At 40.9% G+C, this 14,436-nt stretch overlaps 1 protein-coding gene across 1 annotated transcript in view; it reads right to left on the bottom strand.

The window, feature by feature from the left end:
* Window positions 1-14,436, bottom strand: part of LOC105278910 (discoidin domain-containing receptor 2) — a 178,399-nt gene that overhangs the window by 50,770 nt on the left and 113,193 nt on the right. Inside the window, exon 4 of the mRNA XM_011338353.3 lies at window positions 13,544-13,775. Within this exon, the coding sequence (XP_011336655.1) occupies window positions 13,544-13,775 (232 nt within the window). The remainder of the gene's footprint in view (window positions 1-13,543; window positions 13,776-14,436) is intronic.

The raw sequence follows: 14,436 nt of genomic DNA, 5'->3' as shown, positions 1-14,436 counted from the left end.
CCAAATTTTTTGTACTTTATTATACAATTTTCAACACAATGGTATCGTAACAAAAATGTATTTATTATTTTATCGTGATGCACACGATACGATTTCTGTTTATGATTTTCTGATTTCGTCAAACCTAGACGTGGATCTGATACTTCGCAAATTAATTATATGAGGTAGATATTTATCCTAAACTTGTGGGTTCGTTGGAAACACTAGATACTTAGCTTTCAAATAAAATTGTTTTTATTTATTTTGCCGCGACTTCTTTGCACGAAGATATTGATAATATTAATCAATCCGTGATCATGATCTAACAGCAGAATATAGTAATAGCCGGGTTACATGGCCGGATCACTGACCAATGAGTGTCGAGCACGTGCTCGCGTCCACGTGCTCGCGCGCGAGCATACATCGCGTTGAAAAATTACCTTTATATTGGGTTGGCCAAAAAGTAATTGCGTTTTTTTCCAATAGATGGACATACATGTCTTGAAATGTGACTAACTTCATTCTAAACCGCAAATTCATTATGTAGGTTAACAACTCACAGTTCAAGCTTGTTTTACAAAAAGAAACTACACGATTTCGTTAACAATTGTTTCTTTGCCGTCGATTTCAAAATGGAAAATCAAAAAGAACATTTTCCTCATATTTTGTTTTATTACTTCCGAAAAGGGAAAAACGCTGTGCAAGCTCATCAAAAGTTATCTGATGTATATGGCGAAGATGCTTTAAAACTGCGGCAGTGTCAAAATTGGTTTACTAAATTTCGATCTGGAGATTTTAATGTGAAAGATGCACCACGCTCAGGAAGGCCAATCGAAATTGATGATGACAAAATAAGGGCACTGATCGATTGCAATCGGCGTTTAACGACACGAGAGATTGCTGAGAATCTTAACGCATCGAAATCGAGTGTTGAGAACCATTTAAAACGACTTGGATACATTAGTAAGCTCGATATTTGGGTAGCACATGAGCTCAAAGAAATTCATCTCACTAAGCGTATTGACATCTGCGATTCTCTTTTGAAACGTGAGGAAAATGATCGATTTTTGAAACGTATGATAACAGGCGACGAAAAATCGATCGTCTACAACAACGTCAAACGAAAAAGATCGTGGAGCAAGCGTGATGAACCTGCTGAAAGCACTTGAAAAGCAGATATTCACCAAAGAAAGATTATGCTGTCAGTCTGGTGGGACTTTAAAGGTATTGTGTATTTTGAGCTGCTTGCAAGAAATCGAACCATTAATTCAGACGTATACTGTCGTCAACTGGATAAATTAAATGATGCCATCAAACAGAAACATCGAGAATTGGTGAATCGCAAAGGTGTTGTGTTTCACCATGATAACGCTAGACCACGTACAAGTTTGGTCACTCGTGAAAAATTGTTGCAGCTTGGATGGGATGTGTTACCATAATGTTACCACATCCACCATATTCGCCAGACCTGGCACCATCAGATTACCATTCGTTTCGTTCTTTGCAAAACGCCTTGAATGGTAAAACCTTTACTGCTGATGAGGATATGAAATCGTTGTTGGAATTGTTTTTTGCTGAAAAAGATAAGAACTTTTTTGAGCGCGGAATCATGAAGTTGCCTGAAAAATGGCAAAAGATAATCAAACAAAATAGACAATATATTGTTTAATAAAGTTTTTGTTTCCCATGAAAAATTCGCCTTTTATTTATATAAAAAAAAAACGCAATTACTTTTTGGCCAACCCAATAGTATCTCTAATACCGGCCTAATTTCACCGTTCAATTCGCAATTTCATATAATACTTTGCGAAAGGTGATAATAATGTTTTTAACTTGGTAAATGAATTTTAGGGAATAAACATCGTCCGCGATGTGTTCGCCACGACGCATTAGAACGTGTGCCGTGGTTATATTAAAGTACACTGATGACCATTGGAACATGTTTACAGCGCGAAGAACGTATCTCACGGGCCGAGAGCACCATTTTCTGGATCCGATTAGTAAACAACGGTCTTCCGTGAACCTCCTCTAAATGTAAATGGAAACGCTAAATCTGGGCTGAAATAGTCCCCTTTCCTTTCTACCCGCATCGTCGCGTACCTTTCGTATCGCATTGTACAAGTGCACGTAACGGTCGTCGCCATCGACGACGACGAATACGAGATTAACCATGAAATACGAACGTTGGCGTGCGTTGGCGTCCGAGGAAAATCAGGCTACCAGCTAGGATCGACAGGATTGTTTGAGAAACAAGACATACGTGTATATTATCGTATACGTTGATAGATGTACTAGTAAGGATAATAACGTTGTACCTACATCGTTCGCCTAGAGCGCTATGTAATTCAGTAGCTACGTTTGCATCCCATCCTGTTTTGCATTCTGGGCATTTGGACGGATTAGCGGGTCTCATCTCCCGTTACATTCGCGTCGTCGCGTTTTATCCGTAATTATAGGCTTATCTTAGCTCCCGAACAGTGATGATGCGCAGCGAACTACTGGTGCAAGTAATGTACATATACTCGTCACAAAAGATATTTTCAAAACTAATAATTAACGTTTCTTTCGAATTGCTAGAGTTATTAGAAGGATTAAAGGTAATTACCCCGAAAACGATTCTCTTACGGGAATAAAAAAAAAGTTACAATGCAATTAGATAATAATTTTATCCGTTTACTCTTTGTTAATGTTAATTTGCCGCCTAATTGCTAATTCATATTAAAGTGAAATAATCTGTTCCACCATGCAGATTATAGAATTGAGCAAAAAGCAATACAAGACACGTCGGATTGTTCAAACACGTTGAATGTCGTCATCCCAGAGAGCACCGAGTCCATGTTGAAGTATGAATATTCGCACGACATCAGCTCTCTCTCTCTCTCTCTCTCTCTCTCTCACACCACCACGCGCGCACGCGCGCGCGCGCTGCATGAAAACCGAGTGCGGTTCTAAACACAAGCGTGCACAAGCGGAGTAGATATGACACAAACGCTAATATACTCTATACACAGAAACGGAGCGTGGACCGACTTGGGGACATCAGCGACCATTGGCCTTTGCTTTGATTTGTGTCACCAGTGGTGCTACGATTAGAATTTCTAACCAGGAATCTGTTATTTCACGTTAATCGTATAAAGTACAGTATCTCGTGTCCACAGAGATAGAGGTTGAGACTTGGGATACTCACGCGGTCGGTAGAGCGCGGTTTTTCAGGATTATATAATAACACGTAATGAAATATTTCACGTGTTTCGATGCTGACAGCTGTCATTAACAAAAGTTCGTAGCAAGTTTTTAGTAACATTTATTTACAATATTTATTTCGAGACAATTATTACATATGTGTATAGATATTTATTCAAGTATATATATGCGCTGTTTTTTTCCACTACTATTTGTCATTTTTGCGGTAGCGGTCTTTATGATTTCTTTCTTCCGAACACGCAGAACTTTTTATGTTTTTCATAAGAAAAATTAAACAACGCTACGAATGTTTGTTACAACCCAATATTTGTTATCCGTCTATATTCCGCGATACGTTTGTTTTATCTAAATAATCTGTGACTTGTCTCTCTCTCTCTCTCTCTCTTACATATAATACAGGGTGTCCCGGGTTTTAACCGACAAACTGCGGGAGCATATTCTACTAGTGGAAATAAGAAAAAATTCTTATATCGAGTTTGCTTAGAAATGCTTTATTACAAAGTTATAAACCAATATTCAAAAGAAATATCAGATAAGTAACAACGGATTTTTTCACAAAAATATAAATTATCTACGCAATGATTTAGTGACGCGTTTCAAAATGTTGTCCTTGCACATCGATACAAGCTAGACATCGACGTAGTACAGAATTTGTTACGGTACGACATTCCTGAAAATTTTGTTGCATCTCAGTAACTGAATTAGTAATTCGTTGCTTTAAATCTATCTGGTACTATCCTGTTAGGAAATCTACGTTGATACTCTCGTACGGCAGCTCGTGCATTTCCGTCACAGAATCCGTACACGAAATGAATATCGGTGTATTCCTCATTTGAAAACACTTTTGGCATTCTGATAGTAATTGCTAGTTGACACGACGATTGAAATCTAACGGCTACTGTTGTGAAAGTAACAATCATACTGAATCGTTTCAACATAGCGAACATGAATACATGTGAATACACGTAACATAAACATCTTCGACCTTCCAAATTCTACACTATGTTACGTTGTTACTTATCTCATATTTCTTTTCAATATTGGTTTATAACTTTGTAATAAAGCATTTCTAAGCAAACTCGATATAAGAATTTTTTCTTATTTCCACTAGTAGAATATGCTCCCGCAGTTTGTCGGTTAAAACCCGGGACACCCTGTATACTGACGACAGGGCTAGAGAACACAAATTCCGTAGAAAATATCAAAAGAACTAAATGGAATTTGTAATTATGAAAGATTCGCAATTGTGAACGGTGCTCGAAGTTGTAAATGGTACGCGAATGGAACATGCTCCTCTTGAACGGTAGGACGCAGCGGTAGAGTTTCCGCTACATCGGTCGTCTCGAAACGAGCGACCGCGGATGCATTACAACTGCAACTGCAACGTGCTGGAATACAAGCCAGACCGGGGTCTACGCGATAGGAATAATTAATAGGCCTATATATAAAGACCGTGCCACGGGGAGACGCTCCTACGGTATCGTTTCACCGACGTATAAAATTGATGTCTACCCTAGTGGAAAGTAAAATCGTCCTGAACGCTTTGCTTTAGTCTATAATATATTGATACGCGTTACCAAAAATATTCTTTATCATGGGCAGTACGATATAACGAGCAAGCGACACAATTATCAGTTTATTCTGAAAAACATTTCAAAGTATTTTCCTGAAATGACAAGTAATTATGGACAATATAACTGCAAATTGATTGTACAAAATATTAGCGGACATTGCATAAATTTTACGCGATTTTATACTTCAATTATATTATACGCGTGTGCATGTGTAGCACATTCCATAGAGCTTTTTAATGTCAGTGATTTCTCGCTATTAAAATTCGTATCACGTTGCAATGTACAACATATTCGTCGGTACTTTTGTGAAATTTATATGATTAATATCACCGAGTTCGTTTATATATATCGCAGGATTACGGATTTTATTTTTGCGAGCTTTGGTGATAAAAAGACTCACGCCTTATCCTGAGATCTCTTTCCACTGCAAGCATAAAGACAGTTCTCAGGAGAGAGAACTTGAGAAGGTTAGTGGGTCGATCGAACGTATTTCGGTAGAAGACAACGAAGGAAGGTTCATGTTATACGCTTGCGCTTTTATAGCCTCGCTTCGAGCCGCTTAAGATTGCGCCGTTTCTTAAACGGTTTTACAACAGTGTTGCTACGTTATGTATGCTGTATGCATACGCGACTGCGTTTGCAGCTTTGTACTGTAAAGCAATTGTGGGCGCATCGATGTTGCGACCAACGACTCCTTAAAATATTATAAACGAGAATCGTCGCGTATCTGTTTGCGGTTTCTTTAAGTAAGTTACGTAACCGATGTAAATCGTATAACGTAAATCGCAGTCGCGATTGCTTCTTCAGGCAGTCGGAAAGATTGTCTCAGCGAGGTGACGAATGTTCTCAAAGAGTCGACCGTTATACCGTAATGTTATAACAATCGGTACGTTAACGTGGTTTTCATTAACTTGCCAGGATGAAGAGTAGGTGGTTCTCGGGCAGGTGAAAGTGGGATCGTCTTACGGAGGCGAAAAAGTGGAACGAGCTTACGCGGCGCGTCCCATTTCCGCTTGCCCGGCGTGTAGGCAATTACTTGCCCGGGGCACCCTCGTGGAAAGGAGACCACCTCTAATCTGTTTGCGGGCGAAATCAAGCTCCCCGCGTTCTCCTAATGAAGACTGTTTCATTTTAACGCTTTTAATCTTGCACCAAAAGCAGTCGCCAAAAAGAGTCTTACACCTGTTTGCCGACGTCGACGCGTCGTCGATTCGCGACGATGTCATTACTGCATTGTTTTTTACACCTGACCTTTAATCTTCTCTTTTGCTAGATATATCTAGATTAGCCTAGATTGCCTCGGTGCTGCAAGTGATTTGTTTTAACCCGACAAATTATGCTTTCCCGCGCGCTAATGTCGTTGACCTCGTTGTTAATCGTAACGTTACCGCGATTTGCGACAGCATCGTGGCGATGCAAGCCCTTCTAATCTGTTTGCGGTCGCCACTAGATTCCCAAATATCCTGCTAATGAACAAGTATTTAATTTTAACGTTCCTAATTCAAGGGAAAGGAATCCTCATTTGGCTGGATTAACGTTAATTAATAGGCTAAATTTTCTTTTCTCCGCTAAGCATGTTATAATAATTCCGACTAAACGACTAACTAAGGTAACGACGAAGAACGCTCTGTATAATGTGCCCACAAGACTAGTCAAAGCAAAGAAACGACTGTAGACTCTCTCGTATGGCCGAGTCCGATATGTGTCTAAAACCGATGGAAACAAACTTCGAAAAGCAAGGGGAAGGAAATTTAACCCTCCCGGTTTTGCTACTGTGCTCTGTCCGAGAGCTCTCAAGCGGATTGAAGCGCTCTCCTATCGAGATCGGGTTTCTAACGAGACTAGTATAAAAAGAGAGACGGAGAAAGAGGATCGATGCTGTAAAGTAGGAGAGAGCGCACAAAACGTAACCGTGGAAAATTGTCGCCGGTCCATGCGGTAATCCGCTAATAGCATGTCCGCGTACGGCCACGTACGGTAATCTATAATCCATCGGTACCAGTGTAACCAACGTGCATATGTCGACATAGCAGAGAACGCGTGCGCCGCAGCGTGCCACGCCGCACCGATGTGTATATATTTTATCTGCACATATTTATGTCATACCAACGTGGATTAAGAGCAATTTTATGGGGGCTTTCCTGCAATGACTATCCATTATTGAATTATTACAGAAAAACGGAGAGAAGGGAGAGAGAAGAGGAAGATAGGTGGATACATACGCTCGTATGCGCGTGAGGGGTTGCTGTTGTTACATGTACAAAAGTTTGTTGTTTCCGTTAATTCCGCAGTTCGATTAGCGGTTTCTTTCACAATTCACGGTATACGAGTGATTTTTCAAACAATTGTTACGAATCCAGTGCAAAAACATGCAACGATATCCGCAGTCTGATTCGCTTGACATCGAACGGCTCTTCTCCTTGACTAGTCTGATCAGAGACGGACCTTCGCTACTGGCAGCAGTACCGATAGTGACATGCAAACTTTCCGTTTTGAAGTAGTTATCAAAGTTTGAGCTTGCGGATGCAATTTTCTGCAGCAGTTACGCTCGGAAAGGTAAAAGTTCGATTAATCCGATTACGTAGTCACAGATAAAAGTTGTTTAACTCTCGGCTTAAGATTTATTAGGTGCAAGATATTCGCGGTCGGCGGAATCATCGCTCGGCTTACCTCGCGCTCATATTTTTCTCCTTAAAAATCTCTATGTAAAATCTTTATAGCAGTGTGATATCAAAATTCGCTGCGTCACCTCGGTCGGTTTAGCCAGCGGCTACATAATGAAAGCGAGCCCTTAGCCGCTTCTAGTTTCCTTTATTTTTTAATACCATACATCTGAGCAATATTATCGCGCGCGTACGGTCCGCGTTAATGGCCGCGGCCGTAATGATCGCGAGAACCGAGCGGAGTCTCGAGCCGAGGCATCTCGTAATGGTGTTCGCCATATTGCGATTTAAATTTCGCTGAAAATCGGTGAAAAAAGGGATGCCGGGTGCCGTGGAATGAATATGTTAATTGGCTCTGGAATTGGCTGTCCCTATCGGTGATTGATTAAAATTCGATACGTCGTGACGCCCGCGCGTTGGCCGAGCGAGCGCTGGACGAGAGGATGAAGAGAAACGAAGGGATAGCGAACACGGTCGGATAGGAAGGGAGAGTTAGCACGACTGGCAACGAACCGGTCGTTCGGCGAAGTTACTTTGCGGATAAACGAGATTGAAATTTCGATGGGAATTACCGTCGATACCTGTGGACTTAAGCGAACTGTCACCAAGTCAAACAGCAGCGCCGACTTGTCGATTACATCGAAGCGCGTGCCATTATCCAGCGCACCAGACCAAGAGAAATGGAAAAACGTCTCCGTCTGTTGCTCGCGTCTTGGTCTTTGCTATTCGACACCTGGCGTATATTGAATTGTTTAAGAAGTCGTTTGTCGAATCGTCTGAATTTTGGCTGAATGATGTTTTCGAATATTATGGCGATAGTACGTACACTGAGATATTTACCTATCCGTGTGATTAGTGGTTATCTCAATATAATGTTAGCCTCATGCGTTTTTAAAGGCTGCATTTACATATAATAATACGCGTGTATCTCGCGCGCATCTCCCGCAATGCGTGGAATCCCCCTGCTACGTAATAACTCTCGCGTATAGGATTTATCATAGTGCATCTCTGGGAATATTATCGCTGAGAGAAACCACTATGAGTCTTGTTTCTCGTATGCGTCATCAACCTTTTGCCGGAATTCGCCAGGTATACAGAGCGCGGCGTAATTTGTGGTACAAAATGGAAAAAGGGGCGATTTTACATGTAAAAATAAGCAGAAAATGTGGAACAAATTTTTTTCATGCGGTGATTACTTTTCGAGACAGTTGGTTTGAAAAATAAAAACAAAAATTAATAGCATATTTATATTTTGAAGTCTAGCTTAGATGAATTATAATATTTAATTAAGACTTTAAAGCAAATCGGAATCTGAAGACAACGCGTGTTGACATTTGACACCGTAAATTTTCAACTATCGACATAAACTGTCACATTTATCACATTTCGAGGAAAATGGGGCGTAAGCCGAGTGGCATAAAAGTACGAAAAGTGCGCAAAAGGACAGATAGAAATAAAATTCTAACATGAAAGAATAAACAGATTCATTTAGCTCGGTTGCGACAGGACAGGTAGGTACGTTGAAGAGGGCCGCGGTGCGAGGACCGCTCGTATTACAGAGAAGACGTATACGAGTTATACCGTGGATGTGTCTCACTCTTTCTCTCTCTCTCTCTCTCTCGCAAAGCCTCGTCCGCGCCGGTGTGTCGGCGTTAATGAAACACGTCCACCGTTGGCAATTGTCCCGCCGCAGGCACGACAACGACCGTCCAAACGTAAAAGGGAGAGGCGCTAGCTGGTTGGCTGCCGTATTCCGCTCCGTTTCCATCAGGTTGCGTCTAGTAGGTCCGAGGTCCGGCTACTCTCCGGCGTTTCGTGAATTTAGATGAGCCCAGCCTGTCCGGCTTAATTCGCGTGCACCTCATAAGAAGCGAGTCATAATCTCCCCCTCGCACGCAGGAGCGCTCGCACGGAGGACACTATTTCTTTTTTGTACCATTATTGGAGTAACGTCACGACCGTAAACCTTTTTTTTCGGTGCAAAAGTATAACTGGTTCGTTGCACGCGTCAGCCCGACACAAACTCAAAATATATCGTGCTCCTCACGCAAGATCGTCCATCACGTTTATTGTGCGCCACGTTTGCACGATCGCGCAAATTATCGCGCAAATTATAGCATTTCTAGGCACGAGGCACGAGAATTTTATTCTTGAAAATTTCCAACGAAATTGCACGACAATGCAAAATCAGATAGGCGTATTTTCCAACATGTCCGTATCGTATCGGTGCGCCATCGGTGACGCTTTTTTTCCTGAAGGAAAGCACGTGGCATGTCCACCACACTGCTGTCTCGATCCCTAATTGTCACCTATATTACCTCCGCGTTGCCTCTACGTTACCTCCGCCTCATTGCCGTTACAGCAAAACGAGCGAGCGCTTGATCGGATACCGGAAAACCCTCTTTCCGGTGCACTCACGTTACCCGCTTCGTCTGAGATGCAGGAGCGACGACCACGTCTACCGTGGAAAAATGCCTGCGGAGAGCTCGGGTCACGTACAATGGTGCGATAACGTAGTCGTTCGTTCTATTTCTTTCTTTCTTTCTCTTCCATGTCTCTCTTCCGCTCGCACTCGCGCGCCCGCGCTCATCCCCTCTCGTTTTCTCATTCAGTTCTCGGCCGTTCGTTCTCCCTGCCGGTATTCAAAGTGCAACGAGCAAAAGGAGTGAGCGCGTGTACGAAGATCACACGCCACCCAGATTGAGGCTGCAGGGTAAACGTTCGTGTTCCCTCGTACTCTTTCCTTTCGGGCGTTCTGTCCCTCCTTCACCTTCGATTCCGGCTTGCTCCGCTCTCTTCCTCTCTCTTTCTCTCGCTTTGAGCAAATCTGCGTGAAAATGGAAAGAACGTCTGATACGAAGCTCGCTGGAGGGAGAGCGTAAAGGTAGAAGTACGTATGTGCCTATACGTGTATGTGTATTCGTGCGTCCGTATAACCGGGTATGCATGAGGTACCTGAGAAAGAGCGAGCGAGCGAGAGAGAGGGGGGGGGGAGGGAAGGGGCGAAAGGAGAGAGGATGAGAGGTAACGGTGGCAAATATCAGAGCCCTTCTGATGACAACGGGGTCGAATAACGAGGCCCCGCCATCCACGATAGAACACGGTTCAGAGTTGAAAATTACTTCCGCGTCACGGAGCTTTTCCTGCGGGGCCGGACGACGACCCTCCGACGAGTACCAGCCGGAGGTGAGTTATGATAGTCTATCGAAGTAAGTTCGTTACCGATGAGATTCTTGATTTTCTATTTATCGGGGGAGACCGTAAGGTAGCTAGGTAATAAGTCTCGCGTAGCCATTGCCTCTTCTGGACGAAATTAGTTCTTGAAGAAAATATATTGCGGACGCCGCCGGTAAATACTGAAAAATCCCGGCTACGCTTTAACTAATCTCTTTTCTATTACCATCGGCAATTTGCGACGGGGCGCGATAAATTCATGCGAGCCAGTAAATTTTAACACTTATACCTGGTAATATCACATCGCGACGTTAAATAATGTTCATGAAGAAATAAAGTGCTGGATGATGAAGCGAGCGCGGGCACTCAAGAAGATGGCTACCGAAAAAGTAAATAGCGAACATTCATAAACGGGAGAATTTGAAAATGAATACGGAGGTGAAAGAAAGAAAGGAAGCGAGCTTTATGAAAGCTACTGCAAATGCGGTAATGCATTTTCGCGTTTAATTGTACAACTCATGGATCCCATATTACTATATTTATAGGTTTGCGCGCGTGCATTTTCCACATAATGGAATAGAGATGTAATAGTGAGCGCACCTACCGATACTATCTGAAAAATGAACCACGCTCGTTACGATTGATTATGACTTACTACACTGTTTCGGCGAGCGGAATAAATGCACTCGCTTTATTGTGCGTCCATTAAAATTCCATTTACCAATGGTAGATTGTGGGCTCGTAGGATAATAGCTGCAGCAGCACTCTACGCCCGATACAATAACGTTAACTACCGATTTATCATTTTCAATTATACCGTTTGATCGATTTAGTGTAAAATTTCTCTCTCTCTCTTGCACTTTTGAGTAATTCACAAAGCCACTTTACAATAGAAAATCCCCACAAGTAGTATCCCGATGTAACACGTACGATGAACAAACCGCGATCGATAAGAGGAAATCGAGGTAAATCAATAACTCGAAGCAAGGTAATAATACACATTTTTATGATAAATAATTGTATTCCGTTGCATATGTTATAGAATAACCTTTTCTTCTTCTATTAGGAGTCTTATATATTTTAATTTATCATTTTCTACTAATAAAAAGTGGTGCAAATATTATTTGAAAGCTGAGATTATAGCGTTTCTAACAAGCTATCATTGATCTCTGATAATTAACTAGCGAAATATAATTGACTAATTATAAAAAAGATTAAATTTCTACGAAAAATCGGTCATCCATATCATACATATTCGCGTGTCGTGTTGATCGCATATATTATATAATATAATTGAATCTGAATACATTTCGGTTTTGCGCTATGAATATTTTTGAACTAATTTTAATTTTGGTTGCCTAACATTTTTGATTAGAAAATGTAAAATGCAAGATATATGGATCGCTGGATTACGCGATTCGCGATTAAATTTTAAATAAATTCTCACTTTTTTATGTTTTTGAAAAGTTAACATCGAAGTTTGTAAAACATCATAATTTAACAATAAATACAACTTCGAAAAATATAGAAATAACAGTAAACGCGAGCAATGAAAATTAGGAATTTGCGAAAACCTATTAAACAAACATTTTTTAAATTATGTTTGTCCATCTTCGCGTAATTTCGTCGCCGCAAGCAAATCGCTTAACCGCCGTGATGTATTTTGACGGGCTAATGGATATCGCGTATGGATTATCATGCTAAAGAGACGTTAATTAACACGTCGCATCCAGTAATGGCTGTTCAACCGGGACAGAGGTTCTCACGTAGGCAATATCTAAATTGTTTATGACGCGTTCCCTAAAGAAATAAAATAGCGATACATTCACAAATATCATATAAATGAATTATGAATTTTATAATATCGTATATCTAATACCATAATTCGTGACCAGGTAAAACCAAAAATAGTGACCCGCATATAATATAAATGCTATAAAAAGTAAGAAAAAAGTGTATTTGGAATACTATATTCCATTAAATTTTTATATATGATTATACTTACAAAATATCACATTTCGCGTTTGTTTTATAAAATTACGCTGGAACCACCACGCTACATTTTTAACGTTGTGGTGAAACCGATTGCGATATTTGCGGATTAGACATTAATTTGTAACGTGTTCGATAAGTTAAGGGAGAAGACCCGTGTTAAATACAGGAAATCGAGCCATTTCGCATAGAATTTGATAATTTCCCCTCAATATGTATCTACACATGTATTATATGTACAAAATGAAATACAAATTATTAATATCTGATAATTAATTTCTGGCTATATTATACTCACACGTGAAAAGATTTCGGCAGATGTTCGGATATATAGATATTGTCGCGTTAAAATAACAAACATGTATGCGCATTGACTAATAAACATATAGCGCAATGACACGTACCGAAGATTAGCGTAGCTCAATTGCTTTTAGATACGACGATATTATATTTAAATACAGCTATATCAAGTAATCTATCTTCGCAATGCGACATCAAATTATGTAATTTACTGGCGGAAAATAAATTTCTCTCGTTTTGCAATTTTTCAATATTCGATCTTCAATTCTTGCCGCGTAACAATTCTTGCATTAAACTCATTTAAATAATCGAGAAAACTTAAATTTAACATATCAAACTCAAAATGAAACTCGAGCAAAGTCTGATTATTTGTTATTGCATTTCCTGTCGAAAGTCGGTAAAACGTGCAACGTGTTAAAAAATATGTAAAATTTCGATACTTTAAATAAACGAATCAATTGTTAGCTGCTAATCGATAAACCGGTAAAAGGTATGTGTATTTCAAATGCAAAACTACGTCTCTTCGCAGAGCGTACAGATGGAGAAATCCAAGGAATCACTTAATATCTGCAGACATGCAGTCAATTCCATCTTACGGTCCCCAGGAAAGAAATCTCGGGCGCGATTCGATCGATGACCTAGCCAGATGGTACCTACCTCCATGCCGCGCCGATTCCTCCATCGCACCCACTTGTTGAACCCCGGTCGCCAATACTCGACAAAGTACTCCTCGGTATACTCGACCCCGTGACCGTTGCCGAATCTGCCCTGCGTTCTAGTGGACGTCAATAAACGCGGAGTGTGCAGATTCACCTCCAAGTATTCCTTGCCTTCCTTGGTCACCATATTTTTCGGGCACCAAGCGCCGCCGCCCTTGTCTTGCCGTAGCCTGAGAAACGGAGGAATTATACTGGGAGTTATTACGGCCGTTCTTGCGGGAGGTACGTCGCGTGGAGACGGGCGAAGCACGCGCACGTAGAGTAGACACGACATATAATACATACATACATGAGCACGTTATGCTTTGTCAACTGTGAGCGAGTCATAATGTAATCGCACACTCGAGAAAAAGACAAAACAGTAAAACTGATATATCCAAGCAAAAGAGATACGTCCGCTTTGACTACCGTGAATTCATTATGTGGATGATGTAATTAATGGACCTTCCGTTCTGCTTTCTTTTCAAGACCAACGGCCGCCTGCGTGTAAATTAATGATGTGGCGATTGATTTACGGACGATCTTTGAATCTGAGCACGCCACCTTGTCGAGATTGTCGAGGTTCGCGCGGTTATTGATTATGAATCACTTACTTTACACCGAAGCTTTTATCGTGATAGCAGCTTCTTGTGGACAGAGGAAAATGGAAGTAATTTTTTTTTCATTTTGGCTATTGGAGCACGTGCAAAATGGAAAAAAGAGTCTCGAGAAAAGTGATCGATAGATTCTGAGAATAAAAGTAATGATTGTGAAAAATTACGTGACTGCATAGAAATTGATAATCTGTATAATCATGTAAGATCGGACGTTATTTCCAACGCATCGTGACAC

This window comes from Ooceraea biroi, chromosome 9 (genome assembly GCF_003672135.1).
Source record: "Ooceraea biroi isolate clonal line C1 chromosome 9, Obir_v5.4, whole genome shotgun sequence".
Lineage (NCBI taxonomy): Eukaryota > Metazoa > Arthropoda > Insecta > Hymenoptera > Formicidae > Ooceraea > Ooceraea biroi.
This window is presented reverse-complemented; position numbering and strand designations above follow the sequence as displayed.